The sequence below is a fragment of the Pezoporus wallicus genome, unplaced genomic scaffold (assembly GCF_028554395.1).
Source record: "Pezoporus wallicus isolate ANWC-B61680 ecotype Strahan unplaced genomic scaffold, APGP_CSIRO_Pwel_v1 contig_8047, whole genome shotgun sequence".
Lineage (NCBI taxonomy): Eukaryota > Metazoa > Chordata > Aves > Psittaciformes > Psittacidae > Pezoporus > Pezoporus wallicus.
The window spans coordinates 2,286,548-2,304,652 of NW_026639548.1; the positions used below are offsets into that span (position 1 = coordinate 2,286,548).

At 43.1% G+C, this 18,105-nt stretch overlaps 1 protein-coding gene across 5 annotated transcripts in view; it reads left to right on the top strand.

The window, feature by feature from the left end:
- The window catches only part of GALNT9 (polypeptide N-acetylgalactosaminyltransferase 9), a 225,748-nt gene that overhangs the window by 121,600 nt on the left and 86,043 nt on the right, over positions 1-18,105 (top strand). For all 5 annotated transcript variants that reach the window (XM_057414838.1, XM_057414840.1, XM_057414839.1 and 2 more), the window contains one exon: positions 17,199-17,365. In XM_057414838.1, the coding sequence (XP_057270821.1) occupies positions 17,199-17,365 (167 nt within the window). The remainder of the gene's footprint in view (positions 1-17,198; positions 17,366-18,105) is intronic.

Genomic DNA, 18,105 nt, shown 5'->3' on the forward strand with positions numbered 1-18,105 from the left:
ATTTAACTGATCTTTTTTTGTGCAACTTGATGCCAAGTGCATTGTGCCACTTCAGTGGTAACAATAACGCTAATATATGGATTCAGGCTGCTGGCTCTATCAGCCAAAGAAGGTATTTCTTTGTGTTATGGTCATGGATGTTTGTATTGAGAAAATTCAGTCCTAAAGAACAAACTTATTAATGCCGAGGCAACTCAAGTCTTTAGCCATAAAAGGCAGAGAAGTCTAGGTCTCAAGGAAATTACTTTCATTTATTCAGTTCTTCTGTAGAGCTGAGCATTTTTGTTGCTTGCTATAGGCATTTCACAATAGCGAAGGAATTGCATGTCTAGGGCTCTGAAGTGTAATTAATGGTTCACTCCAGTCTATACCTAAGGAAAAGCTTTTTTTAATTACCTATCAAAAAGGATTCTGGAATTGATCAAATAGTGCTATCAAGAGGGCAGACTTGGTAAATAACCTCTGATTTGCTCATTCAAGGATTTAATAACAGTAGCTAGTATGGGGCCGGTAGCTAGAGAACAGCCCTTCTGTAAGAGATTGTCCTTCAGTGACCGGTGAGCTCCTGCCTTTTGAGAACACAGGATGCTCCCCTTCGATTTTAACCCTTTCTTTTGGCAGTGGAACTCTGAACTCGCTGTGATACTCAAGCCATCAGTCAGCAGCACTCTCGAGCCAAATAATGTGTGTCTGCAAGCTCTGTGTTGTGAGAGGAGGATAGCGGTCTGGTACAACGACCCCTGCTCGAAGCTGTTGGAGCGGGCAGCTCCTCTGCCCATCTGTGTTGGATGTCCCTGCAGGAGCAGGGCAGGAAGGCAGATGGCTTTCAAAGAGCATCAGCTTTTGGATCAGTGGATTGGAGAAGCATAGACCTGGTGTTATTTGATTTTCTCTACCTCTGCGGCTTGCTCTGCCTTGTGACCCACTTTTCAGATCCTCTGGGGGCACCGGGTGTTTGCACTGCTTAGAAAAATGACACAAGAATCTCCAAATTAAAACAGACCCTGAGGATTCCTCTCAGGGTAAGCAGAGTGCGACGTAATGGGCCCCTTTGCGAGGAGTGTTTGAACTGGAGCAGAGCCAGCGGTTTTCAGGAATCAGTATTTCTGATGAGCAGAATATGACAACTGAAATGAACCCGCCTAAAAATGTTTTGTGTTAGGCTGAAACGTCTGCTGTAAAATGATTATTTAAACGTTTAGAGCAATGGAACATGCACTTTCCTGTTTTAAGATAATGATTCTCTATCATAAGATTCTACCGGTACTTTCAGATTGGTAGTCAGGTCACAGTAAAGGGAAACATCAGTCAAAATGAAGCATTCCCTTTTGACAGTGTTTCACAATGACAGTGCAGGCACAATGTTTTGGATTCACTTAGGCTTATTTTTCAAGAGGAAACTTTTTGACTTACGTTTTTGCACCCACTCTCAATAAATCTAGAATAAAAAACCCATGCTAAATTGTGACGAACCCATTTTGGCCATTGTGGTTGCACATATGATGTAAGTTGAAGCAGAGAAAAGGGAAAACAGGAAACGAGGCAGACGGCATTACCTCTGGGCAACAGATTGGATGGTTTATTGGAGAAAAATCAAGTAAGAGTTGAAACTAACTCAAGTGTTTTAATTAGATCCCAAATCAATGGCCAGATGTGGATTTTGAACAGTGCGGCGGGGACATGTGTGTACACGTGCTCTGGGACTCTAGATATATCTCAGTCAGCTTTGCCAAGTTACACAGGCTAGACATTTTCCTCGGGCTGTGAATCCCCTACAAATAGCACAGGCCCCTTTGCACACAGTGTTATCTGTGTGCACAACTGGTGACACAGCTTCAGATGTACCCACGTCTGAGCTGACTTTTCATCTTGCCCAGGAGCAGAGGGAACTGGTGTGGTCTGAGTAAATCCCTTGTGCTGCTTCCTGTGTGGAAAGCCAGGCTCTGAACAGCTACTGCAGTGTTTAGTGTTGTAGTCCTGACTCAGTTCATTTGGGGTATCAGCTGGCAACCTACATTTGCTCCTATTGCTGCCTCTGGGCCAGCTGTGCTTATTTGTGTATCCCTGTGTATGCCAAAGGCTTATCACTGCATGTTGGGCAGTGTTTTCTGTTCGCAGTAAAGGGCTCAGACTGGAACCGTGTAAAGCCCTCGAGGGAGGGGAAAAATCACCTACCCTTTGGCTGGGAAGAGAGACTCCCTGTGAATCACAACAGGGAGTCTCTCTTCCCTGGCACTGGCAGCCAGCCCCTGCACTGAGCACCCCAGTACCTCTGACGTTGTCACCGTGAGACCTGTAGTCGTGACTTGACCTTGTGTATAGAGATACTGGAGGTCTTCTCCCAACATCTGCTGGAGCTCTGCTTGCTTTGCAGAGATACCAATGTATTAATTGGAATGCGGGCTCAAGCCTTTGTCTCCAGAACTCCAGGTCACCATCAGGTCTTTTAATATTTAATGAATTATGCAACATGAAATTGCCCCAGTGAGGGGACTGACGGAGGAACAGGTTAACATTGTGACTGTGATTCCCAGTAATGCTGAAACATTCTTGAGAAACTTTCCAATGACTTTGAGGCCATTATCAGCAGGTTTTTCAGGCTGATTTTGCTTGGCCAGCTGCCTTAGCGCATGACCGGGTGGTAGGACCACGAGATCTCTGCTTTCTGCTTTGTTCTGCATAGGGGTTGGTCACCCCAGAGGGTTTGGGTACACAGTACCAGAGGTGTTTGGAGGACATGGCTCCTAAGCAGAGAGTCCCCATGAGCTGGACTCCGTGCTGTGTCCGTAGTGGCAGTGCCGGATGCGTGGCAATAGATCAGTTATTTCTGATACTGAATTCAAGTTTTCTGAATTCCCATTAGATAGATTATTGATTCCCTTTTGGTTAGTGTTAGGCTTTCTAATTAAGTAGTGACTTTAATTATAGCACAAAGTGTATAACATAGACCTTGGTTATTAACACTGGCCCGTGGGATAGGGAAAGGAGGAGCAGCAAGGTTAAATTAAAAAGAATCATGAAAATGAGCAACCTTTTCCAAAAATCCACCTTATGTTCAAATGCAGTGATTTTCCCTGTTACATTTTTGCAGTGTCTTTGTGTATATTAATTGTTGAAGACAAGTTCTGCATGACTGTCAGCACTAATAAATGTAGATTTAGTGAAGGCTGAATTTGATTAACTAGGGAGCATGAAAAATAACTGATTGCAATGTTGTGTTTAAATGCAGTGAGACTGGAAGCCATTCCCTGCAATTTGTCTGCACCAGAACGTACTCTTGAATACATGAATAGTTTACCTAGGGTGGATTGCAGAACAGTGACTAAAAATGAGACATCTAATTTAGGGTGATTGACTTGGCTGCCTGTATAGTCAATGGAGAAGAAGACGACTTGGTAGTATTGCATATGATGTGTATAATGTGTGATGTCCTCTGGAGGTATCTCCCTTGGGAGCCTAGGACAGACAGCTTAAATGGGATTTCAAGTGAATCCAATCCAAACTGTTAAGTGTTCCAAGGCTTACAGAAACAAGAGGAAATTTCTGTATTAGCAGTCCATGTTGAAGAATGACCTGCCAGCATGGGCAGCCTGGGTAAGGTCCCTAGCCTGCAGCTGTGGAGGCAAAACTGTGGATGCAGCACAGTTTTCAGCTGGGAGGGAAAATTAAAGGTGATCAAAAAGCTGGTTTGCATCCCTCCATTTCTCTTACACATCATAAGATAAATGTGTCTCCTGTGACCTGCACATTTACACTCTAAAGCACAATTGCTTTAGAGACTGCAGCAGTTTTCTAGAGAGCCACAATATTTTCATAGCAGGAGTATTCCCTCCGTAAGAAGAGCAGTGGTGGGGTGCTGCCTTCGCATGGTGCATGCTGTCCTTTCAGAGGGAAATATGGCTCTGTAATGCAGAAGCACTGCTGAGGTGCAGCCATGACTTAACAGCTGTCTGCAGCTCTGTGTTGGCATTTCAGTTTTGTTCGCTTCCCTCCCCTGGGCCTGTGGCTGTTTGTTGCCTGCTATCACGTCCAGAGAGAAAAGGGTATTCCTGTACATTCCTGAGCTGTCATGTTATGTCACACTCCATGATACTGCATTTACAGGATAAAAAGAAGTAACAGAACAAGTCAGGCAATGAATGCAGGGCAATATTTCTTTTTCCTTTATGTTTCCTTACAAGTCTTTCTGTTACACTACACTTGACATCCTTCTTATGGCTTTGGAGGAATTCTAGCAGTTTGAAGGGATGTTCCCCTTTTCTTTCTTCAAATGTGCATGCAAATTTAGTTCTGCTGACACTGCAAGATACCTGTTTTCTCCAAATGCCTATAAATTAGCTAGATTTGGTTCCTGTTTTATTTAGATAGGTTTCGTAGTCTAAGAAAATCAAGGTTTCAGGTCAAATAACATTGAGGTTTTGTTGTTGTTGTTTGTGTCTCTGTGATAAAAACATGAACAGGCCAAGATGTCAGACAATTTACTCTTCTGTCTGAATTGTGAACTCCAACTTGATGCAGTGTTTCATTTTCATAGTGTCAGTTCCTGCTTGTTTTGCCCATATCTCCTGGTTTGAGTGAATTTAGTGCTAATAAAAGTGAGAGACTCTTAAAACTGGCCAGAGCCAGAAGCACCTGAGAGCTACAGGCTAGCAAATGTAAGCTCCCTGTCTTGGAGGATCTAGCTTGATCTAGATGCTTTCCAAGGTTTTGTTTCTCTGAAGCAGCACCTGTCAGTTAAGTTGTTTGATGGTTTCCTGATGTTGAAGTATGGGGCCTCTATTTTCTGTTTCTCCAGCTCTCTGAAAAGCTCTTGGTTTCTGTTGTATAGCTCCTAAACCTTCCGCTGTGGTCTCAAAACCAGCCCATAGTCAAACCAGGTCACCTTGCTGGCTGCAGCTCCAAAGGAGGTCCAGGGACAGTTGCTTTCCATGTAGTCTTTTCCCTAAGTTTCTGCCAAACCAACTGACTGTCTTAAGAAATCATTGAGCAGTTTTGGCCTGCATCCTTTTGGCCACAAGACATCCTGCAGCAGATGAATGTTCCCACTTGAAGCCTTCCTTTGAAATATGGTGCAAGCCCTGAGGAGCAGGAGCTCCAGGCCTGTGTCTTGTTCCCTCCTTTGTAAAGCCAGCATGAGGCTGATCGCTGTTGTCTATTTCTTGGCTGTCCAGGCACAGTTAAATAACCCTTGTGACGCAGGCATCGTGCAGTATGTGTTCCTGAGCCTCAGAACTCCAAGGTGGTGAAAACTCCATTCTCTGCATATAGCAGGAGGAGGTCTGGGTGTAAAATGTAGTGTAAAATCAGATTTCTGATGTCTGTGGTTCTTGATGGTTCTGTGCATTGAGAGGAATGGTCTTTGGAGCACTGGGAAGACAACTGGAATACTTCATTTTTCACAGAACTGTGATGGAGCATTTAACTAGCTCAGGTGTTGGAAAGGCAGGCTCCCTGGGGAAATTATGTAGGCAAGTATGATGTAGCTTATATATTGTGTAGGGTTCACTCGAGCAATGACAAGATGCCATTCAGTGGAGAACAGCAGAGCTGGCTACCCGGTGCATATACACATCTGTCCTTCTGTGATTGCCTTTGACAGAGAAAATGAATACAGTTGTCATGCAGACATGAGGCAAAATCCAAATCCCGTTGGTCTGTGAAGTGCACCCACAATTTTGGGGTGGTGGTGTGACAGGATTTATCAGTGAGGCATTAGGCAGCCTTAAATCACAGGAGGTTTTGTCTCTGTGCATGGCTTATGCACAAAGCTCCCTGTTTCTCGGTTTCTAGACATGAAGCCCTCCAGAGCTGCATTTTACCTGTGAGATGCCTTCAGGTTGTCAAACAGTTCCTTAATTAGTTTATTTTCTTATTTGCTCCAAGGGATGAATATATTATTTATTCTACGTTCCCAGACTTCTGTTAGTCCGCATTTATGTATTTTGTCTTCAAAATGACCTAGCACTGGGCTAGCCTCCAGGGTAGCATGAAACACACCTCTCTGGCAGAGACTGTACTTCAGACTTGACTAATGGTAGAATATTAATAGCAGCAATAATAATTAAAACAGTTCACTAAAATACCCCAGGGTGTTGTTGCTAACTTAGGCTGTACCCCTAAACTTCCAGAGGAAGGGCATAAATCTGAGTTATTTCCGTCCATAAAGTGAACAGCTGTCTCATTCAGCAACTGGAGTAAGCTTTCATCCCCTCCGTGGATGTTTCATTAGGACACAGTTCTCCCAGAGGGAGATAAAAAATGATATTGAAGATAAAAATGACATTGAAGCTTTGCTCCTGTTTTTTCTACGCTGCCTGAAAACAAATGCATGACCTACAGCTAGTTCATTGGCTTATTGCCTTGGCGTACCTGGGAGATGGGGAATTTGTGTTCTGTTTGCTCAAAGAGGAGCACTCAGCTCCTTTGCCTGGCAATCTGGGAATCTCTGGAAGCAGTGGGAGGAAAGTTTCTCTAAGTGCAGGTCTGAGCAAATTGGATGGAACAGGTTGAATGTGTCTGTCAGTAAATGAGGGATGAAGAAGGGCATGGTCGTGAGCACAGGCTGGCCAGACAGTTAATGGGAATAACCTGTTTCCCCAGTGCAGAGCACTCCCTCCTAGGTTTGTTTCTGATGGCAAATTCATTTCAATCTGCAAACACTGAAGATGTGACTTCAAAATGCCTATGGTCTATGAGCAAGTAGGAAAAAACACCAGACAACATAGAGTGAAAAAGGAAACAGGTTCTCGGCAGGCAGATTGGGCAGGAGCAGTGTGTGAGTGTTGAAGTGTTAGGATGGCTGTAGGTTCTCAGAGGCTGGAAAAGACTGGCGTGTGTCCTTGGCTTGCTCACATTCACAGTCACACTGAAGCACCTTGCCTGGTCTAGGATGTGTGCCGGATTTCTGTCAGCCTGAGTGAAGAGAAAACATATGTTGAGCTGTTTTTCTGAGTTAGGGTAAGAGCTCAAAAATGTAAAAATCCCCCATACGTTGAAGTGTTTTGCTGCGATGAAGTGTGTGCCCTAGATGCTAGCTCTGTGCTAGACAGTAAATGTGGCTGGAGTTTTAGGAAATGTTTTTATTTCTAAATGTAACCAGAATTAAATTAAAATGCAAGAGTTTTCCAAAGCGCCCCAAATCATTAGGAGGTAAGAAACTGTTGTTAGCATGTAACTTCTGAATGCATGAAGTTGTTGAATACTGTGCTGTTCACCTCTAGCTGGCCTTTAATTTAAACAGAAGCTATAAAAGTGTAATTAGGCTCCAGTCCAATGAAGCACTTAAATATGTTCCTAGTTTTAAGTGTCTGAGTAACCCCAGTGAAGTTAAGAGATGCTGAGCTGCTTTACTCGAACAGGACATTTCATAAAGTAGTTACAATACGCAAAGAACAAAGGAAAGATGCAAAGAGGAGTAAAGTCCCATCTGCGCTTGAGGATCTGACTTGTTCGCACCACACTGGTTTTGCCCAGTGATTTATCCTGCAGGGTCCTGACCCAAAGTTTGCTGAGATCTTTGGATGTGCTTTATCATCTGCTGCTAAAGAGGTTTAGTTTGTCAGGCAGTTCCCTACCCCCTGTCTAGCGAGGGCAATACATGTGGCCCGTGCACCTTCATTTGTCCTCTCTGCTTGACTTGGTGACATGCCTTTTATAAACACGCGGCTGCTACCACCAGGCTCTCTGCTCAATCCCATATAAAGCATCTAAACATCATGGATTTAATGCTCCTATTTTCAGTGCTAAATCAGTGTTCTTTATGCATTTGTTCTTGGAACACTGCTCTGTTTGAACCATAATTCTTCGCACACATCATAAACTTGGTCTGTTTTCACTCTGATAGAAATTGATCATTTAAAGCAAGAAAAAAACCCCTGTGACTACTGTTTAAACGTTTCAAGGCTGTTGCTGGTTAGTCAAATCAGCTTTTGCATCAGCTCAGCACACCATGTGCTGTGATTTCCGGGGAAACATCACCCTTCTGGGCTACAACCAGCCTTACAACTGCTGGGACGAGGCAAAATTAAGAGCTTCTCACTGTGGTTTGCCAGGCAGTGAGGGTATGGATTTATTCAGTTTATGACTGACCTCTGTTTGCTTGTTTACTCCTCCAACTGTCCTGTATTTGTACATAGGTGGAAAGAAACATCCTGCTGCATAACAGGATTTGACCAGAGATTAAAGCTGGTCTCTTGTGAAATACACTGGAGCCCATTAAAGAAAGGGTTGTTTGCCAAACGTTGTTGTATGTCCTCCCAAGACCATAAAAAACATTGTTAGCTGAAGTAATCATGGAAAATGATTGCGGTCTTCTGTCCTCCTCCTTACTGCAGCGTACAGCAAACCTGTAATGAAATCTGTGAAGAGCTCTGCAGCAGTTACTTTGACAACTTTTTCATTGCCCTCCATTTCTAGATAACACTGTGATGCTCAGCCTCTGTCCTGCTGTGAGGGATTGAGAGAGCCAGCGTTAAACAGAAGTACCTTGAAGTTTTAATATACTTGCAGTAAAATCTTTAACAATCAAGAATAACTTTCTGTATTTACATATTGTTATCTGAATAACAAATAGCTTCAAGGGTACTTGAAGCAAACTGTTCTGTGCAAATGGTGAGTTTACTCATATACATTATTTATTGAATACAATTCCTTTGATTTCATCCATTCCACTGTTTTTCCCTTACATCTTGCATGGGCTTGGAGTGCAGTGAGAGAGACATTTCAGAGAAGGTGGCATTAAGATAGATAGTCCACTTCTGGATACCTGCTCTGTTACCTTCTCACACCTGCACACATGCTGGGATTAATTCTTTGCCATAAAGATCCTTTTTGGGATGCATCATGCTGTGAATGCACCCTAGAAAATATTTGTTGGCTTCTTGAATGGCTCTTTCTGAACCTTCCTCACTAGAAAGATGAGGTTTTAGTTCTGGTGAAGAGCTGAGATGAAAGTATACTCTCTCTCCTCCACAGACAGCATGGTTTCTAGAATTAAGCTTCAAAAGTTGCACAAAAGGTAGTGTTTTCTAAGTATATTTTGCAGGTAAGAACTCCGAGTCAAAGCACTGCTATTGTGAATTGGCAAAATGCCTTTAGTTTTGCCTCTATTTAGTATCACTTCATGGGGTTTATTGATGTTTATATTTCACTTCACATCAAGTTCAAAGAGCTCTCCAGTCTCAAAGCAGAGCTTTGCAAGACCATGTTTCTGTTTATTTTTTTCAAGACAATTCTTGTCTAGTTTTCACTTTGAAAGGATGCAAATCAAAAATCCAATTAGAACAGGGACCAGGATCTTCCAGACATCTTGAGAATCACTTGACAAATCTAAATAAGCCATTTGTGTTCAACCAGCTAAAATCAGGCAGAATACGCGTCACTTGGAATTTAGTTGGGCTCTGCCTTCAACTTAAGTGCAGCATCATTAAAAATGAAGTCGCATGGGAGATATGTTTTCTTTGGGGATTTTTGAAGAGCATTTGAAAGCAGATTTCAGGTTCTCCATTAATTTCCACTCAGCCTAATGCTTTGTGATGCAGGATGCATACAGCCACTGGCAGATTTGAATGGGCACACTAGGGGCTAGAGTGGAAAATTCTTACAGATGGTGTTTCAAAACATATTAGTGACTCAAGTTAAGCTACCAAAGAAAGGAAAGGACTTTTTACTCCAGAAGGATCTGAGCATGAGCTTTCAGCCGTTTTTCTTGTTATTACAAGGGATTGTTCTGAAAGTGATTAGAAGTAGTTTTAGCATTTTTATATGTATAAATCAGTATTAGTATTAGACAAGATGGCATGTTTCTGGTATTGTTTGCCTGAGGAAAGCCAGAAGTAGCTCACTGAAATATAAGGCCTCTTACTTTATGTGTATGGCAGCTACTTTTGAAGAGTCTAATAATCATAAATGTAAGAGGGCCATCTTTGTGCTGCATATATAACTATGTGCATGTATTGTGCTATCAGTCACTGATTGACAGTTTTCAGGGCTCTCTACCATACACATAAAATAATCTGTCATAGAGAAGGGAGGGATGAAGGCAAATAGAGCAGGAAGTGTGTTAAAAACCCAAAAGATAGGAACGTGTTGGAGTTTTTGTGCAAAGAAATTCCATGGTTGTGCTGGCCTGGAATTTCAAACCAAAGGAAAAGGGACAGACGTGTGTGTCTGGTTCTCAAGAAACACTTGTCCCATGTCTGTATTATTGCAACTTCCTGGGGAAGGAGAAAAATGACTGCTACTGCTGAACCCAGGACACATAGGAAGAAGAACAGATAATAGAGAGTTCTAAGGCAGAAAAGAGATTTATTTTCAGAAGGCTGCAGATGTTCTTCATGCTGCACATCCTACAGGCAGTGAGGTCCAGTTGTGTTCAGCCTGGGAATGTGGGAAACTCCTAGGACCAGATGTGTGCTGGTAAATTCATGGCGTATTGCAGTGATTTGTTTCCACTTGATATTAAAAGACACTTTTCCTTGATACAGGAAGTGTTTGAGATTAGCGCAGAAACAAGGATTTGGCCTGATGTCTTCCTGATGAATGCGAGTGACTTGTTTCTGAGACTTTTGGATTCAAAATAAGGAATAACGTATCAAGGAGGCATGTGAAAAATGCTGCTGGAATTTCCACAGTATGGAGTAGGTTTAAGATCTCAATTTATTATAAGCCAGAAAATGACCGTCAACAGCACTGAGCACCAGAAAAGCTGGAGAACAGATTATTTTAGTTGACTTAGCCTGACTCTAATATGAAGCACTGAAACACTGTGGGAGCGGGAACAGGCACTTTGTGCTCGGAAACAGTTGAGAAGGTGTCTTCATTTTCATTAAGTTTTTCTTCAGATACAGCTTCAGGGACGTGCTGCATGGAACGTGGCCAGGGGAGCAACGGAGGTCAGCTGGAAGTTATTCAGGGAAGCTGACCATTTACAGGCTGTAAGTCCTGACAGAGGGGTGTTTTAAACAACACGCGCTATGAGGATGGTCTCTGGAGCAGTAGAAAGGGCAGTCATTTCTTGGGCATCATATTTAATTTTTGCAGACCTGTCATTCTGTTTGTTCTTTCAAGAAGAATCAGGCAATAGAGCTCAAAATCGGCTTTCATTGCTTTGACAAATGCTTTCTTTTGCTGAGGACCCCCAAAAAATCAATGCATGCAGGAAGTCAGTGTTAATGCTGAATGCCCAAATACCAGCAGGAGTGTTAGAGTACTTGCAGAGGTGGAGGGAGAACTACCCCAGTTTCTTTAGCTGTCACTCACGGAAGGGAATTCCCATGCAAATCCTTTGGTCATCAGTGTTGATGGGTTTTTGAAGCTGCCTAGACTACCAGGCCTACAGCACCAACAAGAATTGCACTGTGTCCTGCATCTGCACTTCTCCAGATAAATTCAGGGCAAAGGAAGGTGTGGATTTTTATTCTCTGTGAGAAATCAAAGCGGAAGGTGTTCCATAAAGCAACACAGACTGTGAAGAAATAGCCATGCTTTAAAGGTATCTTCTGATACCACCGTTTGTAGGCTTTTTAAAAACAACTGTCACTTCTCTTTTTACCTTAGTTGAAAATACAGCAGGCTGCTTCTCTCAGGATACATAGAGCATCAGTGTTCTGTACCTCTGCTCTCTTGTTCACAGGTGTATTTATATTATTAGTGAGTGTAAGTCTTCAACTCACAAATTTACTGTTTGGGTTTTTTTATCCTTTTGGGTAGGGCAGAAAAATCCATCATTAATAGAAAGAGAATGTTACAGCATAATACAGTTAACACCTTCTATTGAAAAGGAGAATTAATTAGGAAGGAGTTGGAGCTGTCTGTCTGACAGATTGATGGTCCATGAAGCTAATCAGTTTTGGAGCCTGTCATTGCTTTTGCCATGGACTGGTCAGCAGTTGAATCCTGTGCTAGGGAAGGAGATGTTTCCAGCTTGTCATATTTTCGCTGTTCACTATTGTGCCAATGTGGAATAAGAACGTAATGCGCGTTCCTTTCTGCATCTGAAAAGTTACTATTACATCCAGCACTGGCTGCAAAGCCTCAGTGGTTTTCTGAGGAAAGAAGTCAGGCACTGAACTGGCTGCTAGATGTAGTGATTCAGCTGTTGTAAATCGGCTGTGCCTATGGAGTCACAGCAGCATTTAGCTACTAAGAGGTAACCATGTATATAAGATTACTCTGAGCCTTTGATTTAACTGGGTTCAAAATATACATTGGCCTGGTGATTAAAAGTACTATTTGTTAGCATTAACAAGCAAGGATTCAATAATCCTTTTAGCATTTATCTTTGTCCTTTCATTGATCATGTACCCAAGGAAGTGCTGTTTCACCTCTATTCTCCTGCTGTGGCTATAAAACACAATCACAGGCCATTCTGCAGCTTTCAAGGTATGAAGCATGTTGGGTTTTTTTTGTGCTAGAGCTGCAGAAGAGGTTTCTTCATGCCCGGTGATTTCATGAGGTTTGTGAAGGAGAGAAACCCACGGTCATCTCCATCCCAGTGGTTCATTGGGAAAACCTTGATTTGAAAATTGAAAATATCTTGTATTAAATACTTTAAAGATTCATGAAGCAGCTTTAATTTTGTTTGCATTTTTTTCCTGAAGGGCAAAGCTGTCAGGAATCTCTAAATGCATTTCCTAATCCATTTCCAAACTCGGTAGATTAAGGACTTCAAGCAAAACTAATTTTGGGAGCTTAGCAGCTATGCAGACAAGAGAGAAGGCAGAAAGAGAGCAGGAAAGATGTTTTTTTTCCCCTGGTAATGCACTGAACTACCCACATGGCTGTAGTGTCAGTCCTCCACAAAAAAAACAGTGCAACTCAAATGGACTATAAGCCCAGCTCTGATAAATAGAGGACTTCCAGGTTTCTGCTGGATCAGACACAAATAGAGTAAATACATCTATCGAGGAATGAAGGTTCAGACAAAGAAAACTCCCTTCCTTTATTCCCTACCAGCTCACAGGGCTGCCATGAGCAGGCTCATGTGCATCTGAGAAGCTTTTGTTTTCTCAGTGCCCCAGTTTCTAACCTTTGACCTTTTTTGTGTGTTGGTATTTTTCCCAAGGTTCTAGTCTGCCAGCTGAAGTGCCTTTCCTGTTTTCCTTCATATGCCTGCATAGACAGTGCTTGCAGTTAGGCTCAGGGGGCTGGTTGGGAGATGTTCATTTAAGGAACTGGTTCAATGCAAGGGAAAGAGAGTGAAAATCATCTCCAGGATAGAGAAAAATGATCTGACATCAAGGTCTCACTCGCGAACAAAGGAAATACCTCTGGGTTGCCAGCCAAGATCTTCAGTAGCAAATACAGAGCAAGAGCGCTCAAAGACTCTTCCCAAGACAGCAGCCGGATGCCGCAGGTTTGATGCTTGGCATGTTGCATGAAAGGTGCCTGAAGGGCTGTTTCACATATCAGGTCTTATCCATCCTCAGCTGGTCCTTGGAAATGATTAGCTCTGGCATCATCAGCCTTTGCTGGAATCAGTAATCCTAGATGCATCCAGTGGTGTGTTTCTCTGCAGCAGACCCCTCTGCCTGTAGAGAGAGCATCTGCCTGCTTCTCATGCAGGCCTGAAGTTCTTTGCTGGTTATACACTGTGAGACCTGGTGACAGTTCATAATACTAATGTAGATTCAGAGTAATATTAAATGTGAGCTATGCCTGGCCAGCTTAGGCCATCGTTAGTTACCACAGAGGTCAAATGTATGCTCTAAATTCTTCCTGAACTCAGAAGTGTTAGGCAGGTGTTAATGAGGCCAAGTTTCAGCTATCAGTTAATGTAATTGAACTTCCTCCCGGTTGCCACAGCTCATAATGTGATCAGACCTAGTGCAGGGAAGTGGAGAGCCTGATGGTACCCAGCTCCCTTCCTGGCAGGGTGCTGGGTATAGTGCTGGTGCCTCTGCCCCCCAAGACGGTCTGCCTTAAACACCTGGGCACATTTTCATACGGTTTGATGTCTTCACCTCCTGATTACTTTGCTTCTCAAAAGAATGACTAAAAGTGACTAGTCTTGTGTTAAGCTCCTCTATCATTAGCTCATTGGTTTCTTGCCTGATGGTCTCCCTCTCTCTTCAGGCTGCTGCACCATCCATTTTCTGAGAGGATGCTCTATGCCTTATTAAGTCAGTAGGCTTATTCTAGCCTTACATTTTTCCTGGAACTTCTCTGGAATGAACTTATTCCTGCTGCCATGCTTCAGGGCCAAGATCAAGGGCTGTGCCACAGAGGACTTAATGTGTCCTCCTGACACTTCTGACTTTCTCAGCCTTACATACAGGCACAGGGACTGAATGTCCCACTGCAGTGCACTTGGTCTGTTGTCAGCATCTGCCCAAGCAAAGGTGGTTGTGCTTTGATGGTGAGTTCTTGCGTGTGACTTGCTGATGTCACTGTTTGCCTCAGAGTGTCAGTAGCTGGTTAGAGTTTCTTGGAATGAAGGAAGTATTAACTGTAAATTGCTGCAGCTGGTATCTAATTACAGAATACATTGGGAAGTACTTGGGCAGCAATCCAGCAAAGCACTTAAGCACCCAGTCACTTTTAAGGAAAGGCCCCTTGACTGGGGTTGCTCGTGCTCTCAGACATCATCAGAAGTGTTTGACAGTGGACCAATACTTTCTCCTGACTACTTCAGCACATCCATCTCATTTTCTGAAGTGACTTGAGGAGCTGGGAGTTCAAGGTTGACTGGAAGTCTGCAGGAAATAAACTCCTAAATCACTGCTGTACTTTGAAACGTGTGCTCAGCCGGGCGACTGCTTTTGCTGCTCTTCATCCTTGCTGTGATAAATAAAAATATGACAGCTTTTAAACCCCTGCTAAATCCTGAGGTTGGCCTTTGCCCATTTAGGTGTTCCTCTTGCAGCAGAGTTACCCAAGGTATTCTAATATGTAATGGTTGAAGTGCTCTTACCAAATGCAGACAGAATGCAGTTTTTCAGCTATGTCTTGCTAACAGGGAAAGGGGACAACTGACAGAAGGGAGGTTGCAATGAGAAGTGATAGGAATGTCTTAACCTAGGTGGGATAACAATTTCAAAACAGCCTTTTATCTAAAGCCTAACTACAATCATTGTAAGTCAGCATTGAGAACCAAGGCTTGGGAAGTCTTGTGAACCAGTGAGAACATGGAGTCAGGATAATAATGCATTGTTTTAGTGTGACAAAGAAGTAAATCAAAAGTGGAGGTTCTGGTTTAGGTCTGCTGGTTTTAAAGTTTGAGTTAGAAATCTCAGAACCTAAGTGGGAGGGTGGAGGAAAAGCCTTGGATATCAGTTCCACTCAACCTTTCTGTCTGGACAGGAGCAAGTGGCTGGGTGCACAGGTCTTTCAGTTCACTCACCAATAAAACAAATACCTCTTACTCCAGAAGAGTTCAGCAAAAGTTTGCAATCAGAAGATAAAGGAAGCACAGCCTAATCCACTGAGTCCTGTACTATTTCAGTGCTTCCCTGTCTTTTCCTAGGCAGAATACTTTGGTCCTTCCCCAGATGCCTCTGACATTTGTGTTCATCCTTTGTTTTCTTTGATTGCTTGTTCCTCCACATTGCAGCTGCTGCTTTGACTGCACTCTCATTCTTGCTGTACTTCCTCCTCCTCTGCCTTGCTGTTTCCAGACTTTGGCTGCATGGTTGCTTAGGTTTCCTTGTGTTGTGCTAGCTCTGAGTGCTGATGCAGGACCCCACCAGGATGCATGACCTGGGGTGGGATCCCTCCTCTGCCTCACTTCAAGCAATGCACCCACTCCTTGGGTACCAGTCTGATTTACTGATAGGCAATTTGCTGTGTCCTGCTGATACAAGTAAAGCTCTGAAGCAAATAGCTATCAGATCAAAGACGCCCCTCATCAAGGGAAACCTTGCAAGGTCCATGTTTCTAACCGATGGCTCTTTCCTGCTAGTGACATATTTCTGATGGACTTCTTTGATGTGTTGGTGTGGTCAAGAGGAAAATCGCATTCAAAAAGGAGGTGGTGACAGAGCATTCACCTCCTGGAAATCTCTGTCCTTGTTCCAGGTTTATTTTTAGACTGTAAAAGAATGCTGCTTACCCAGAAGTTCTACACAGTGGTCCTCTGTATGGTACTGGCCCCCAGCAAGTAGCTGGGGTAACACTGAGTGACAGGTACTTGAGTCTCTGAGCAAATAGAGTTGGGCTGAATAGGAATTATGGATAATTGCTAGAATTCATAACTGATTTCCAGAGGTTACCCACCAGTCAAGCGTTTGTCACCTTCCTCATGCCCCTGACTGCCAACAGTGGGGGGGGAAAGGGATTGTTATGCCAAAGTAATGAGAAAGAGGTCAGAAAGTTTGATAAGAGCAGGAAAAGTCATTTCCTGTGATATCATTAGCAGTGTTTCAGAGAGCAGGTTCAGTAATTGCTATGGTAATTCTGGATGGATTTTGACTGTGAGAACACGTTTTTAAAGTTAGTATCTTAGCTAGTGGGAGAGAATTCTATTAAATAAGGCAGTGTGGTGTTACGGGGGAAATGGGCTGGGGGCTTGGGAGCAGAGGCTCTGCTCTGTGCTGTGTAACTTCTCCAGGCCTCCATTTTTCTACTCATAATAGTGTATTGCAACATGTATGCATCAGTGAGCAAGTGCAAAAACAAATTGTGACTCTCGGGATGTAGGTACCTACCAGGGTGACATCTCAGATGGAGCAGATCCGCTTTGCAAATATTGGGGCAAGTGTGTGTCTGTACAACAAACATCCTGCCTTTGTTCTGCTGCACAAACTGCAGAATGGGAAAGGTGGCGAGTGCTCTTTGTGTGGGCAAACGCAAAAGTTGCTTGAGCGGGTCCTGGTTTTAAAAGCATGAGCTCTAATTATGAGTTAAGAGCAGACCTTCTGATGGTGCTCCTGGGAGCACAGATAGGCTGTGGTGTTGTGGGCTTGCTCCAGATTGTTTCCTAGCAAACTCGCTGGTATTCCTTTGGTTTCCAAGAGATGCTTTTAACCTTCCAGAGAATGAGAGCTGCTGCAAGTCTGTGTGCATGCAGACACTTTGATTTTCACTGAGGCTGCTGCTTCTAGCTATGTTGCTTCTATTGAGCTTTAGTACATCCATCTTTGGGGTTAGAAAGAACAAAGCCGGCAAGTCCCTAAATGCTGGACAGTGATGAGGAGAAGACACTCTTCAGTCTGTTTTACCTCCCAGTGGCTGCTTGGTTAACACTTCTTTCTTCTCCCCAGATGCAAACAGATGACCTACCTAAACGACCTGCCCCAGATCTCTGTGGTCTTTATATTTGTAAATGAGGCACTGTCTGTCATCTTGCGCTCTGTGCACAGCGTTGTGAATCACACGCCATCACACTTGCTCAAGGAGATCATTCTGGTGGATGACAACAGTGACAATGGTGAGCACAAGCAACTTCTTCTGTAAATACTGTGTGGTTAATGGGATCCAAACGGAGTTTGGTCACTACTTGCTGAAATGCCTTTCCTTCTTTAATGTTGGGGTGCGGCAGCATTGAGTCATTCTGCATTTAAACAGCCGGCGGAGGAAGGTCATACATGCAACACTGATTTATGGCTAACAGGCGAGCTCACAAGATGGTGTAAATTAACATACCTCTTATTGAAGTCAGTAGAATTTACAAGAGTTTGTTGATGAGAAGGTTGATTGAGCCATTTACACAAAGTTGTGAGTAAATACGAACTATTTGTATAACAAGTAATCATGATGTGGATAAACCCTGCTGATTTCATTGGAATCTTCACAGGATGAATGGCATTTGTATGGGGAATCTTCATCTAGAAATGACACTTACATTTTCAGATCCAGAGGAATATCATCAGTAATAGACTAAAAGTTTAAATTCTGCTTCCAAGAAAAAGTGCAGCAACAGATTCTTCAATTTTGAGCTAGGGAGTAAATTAAGACTATGAGAATGAAACAGAATGGGCACAAAGTACATGCCTATTTCAGGCTACCTCAGTCATTAATGTGAAAACAGGGCTTCTGTCACAGCACCCAAAAATCAAAATATTGGGGAGCATAAGGGTGCTGATCAACTCATTTCACAGGTCGGGAAGGTTTGAAGAACTTTCAGGATACAGTGACTAGCAGTGTTGTTGTGATTTAACTTGTTATACC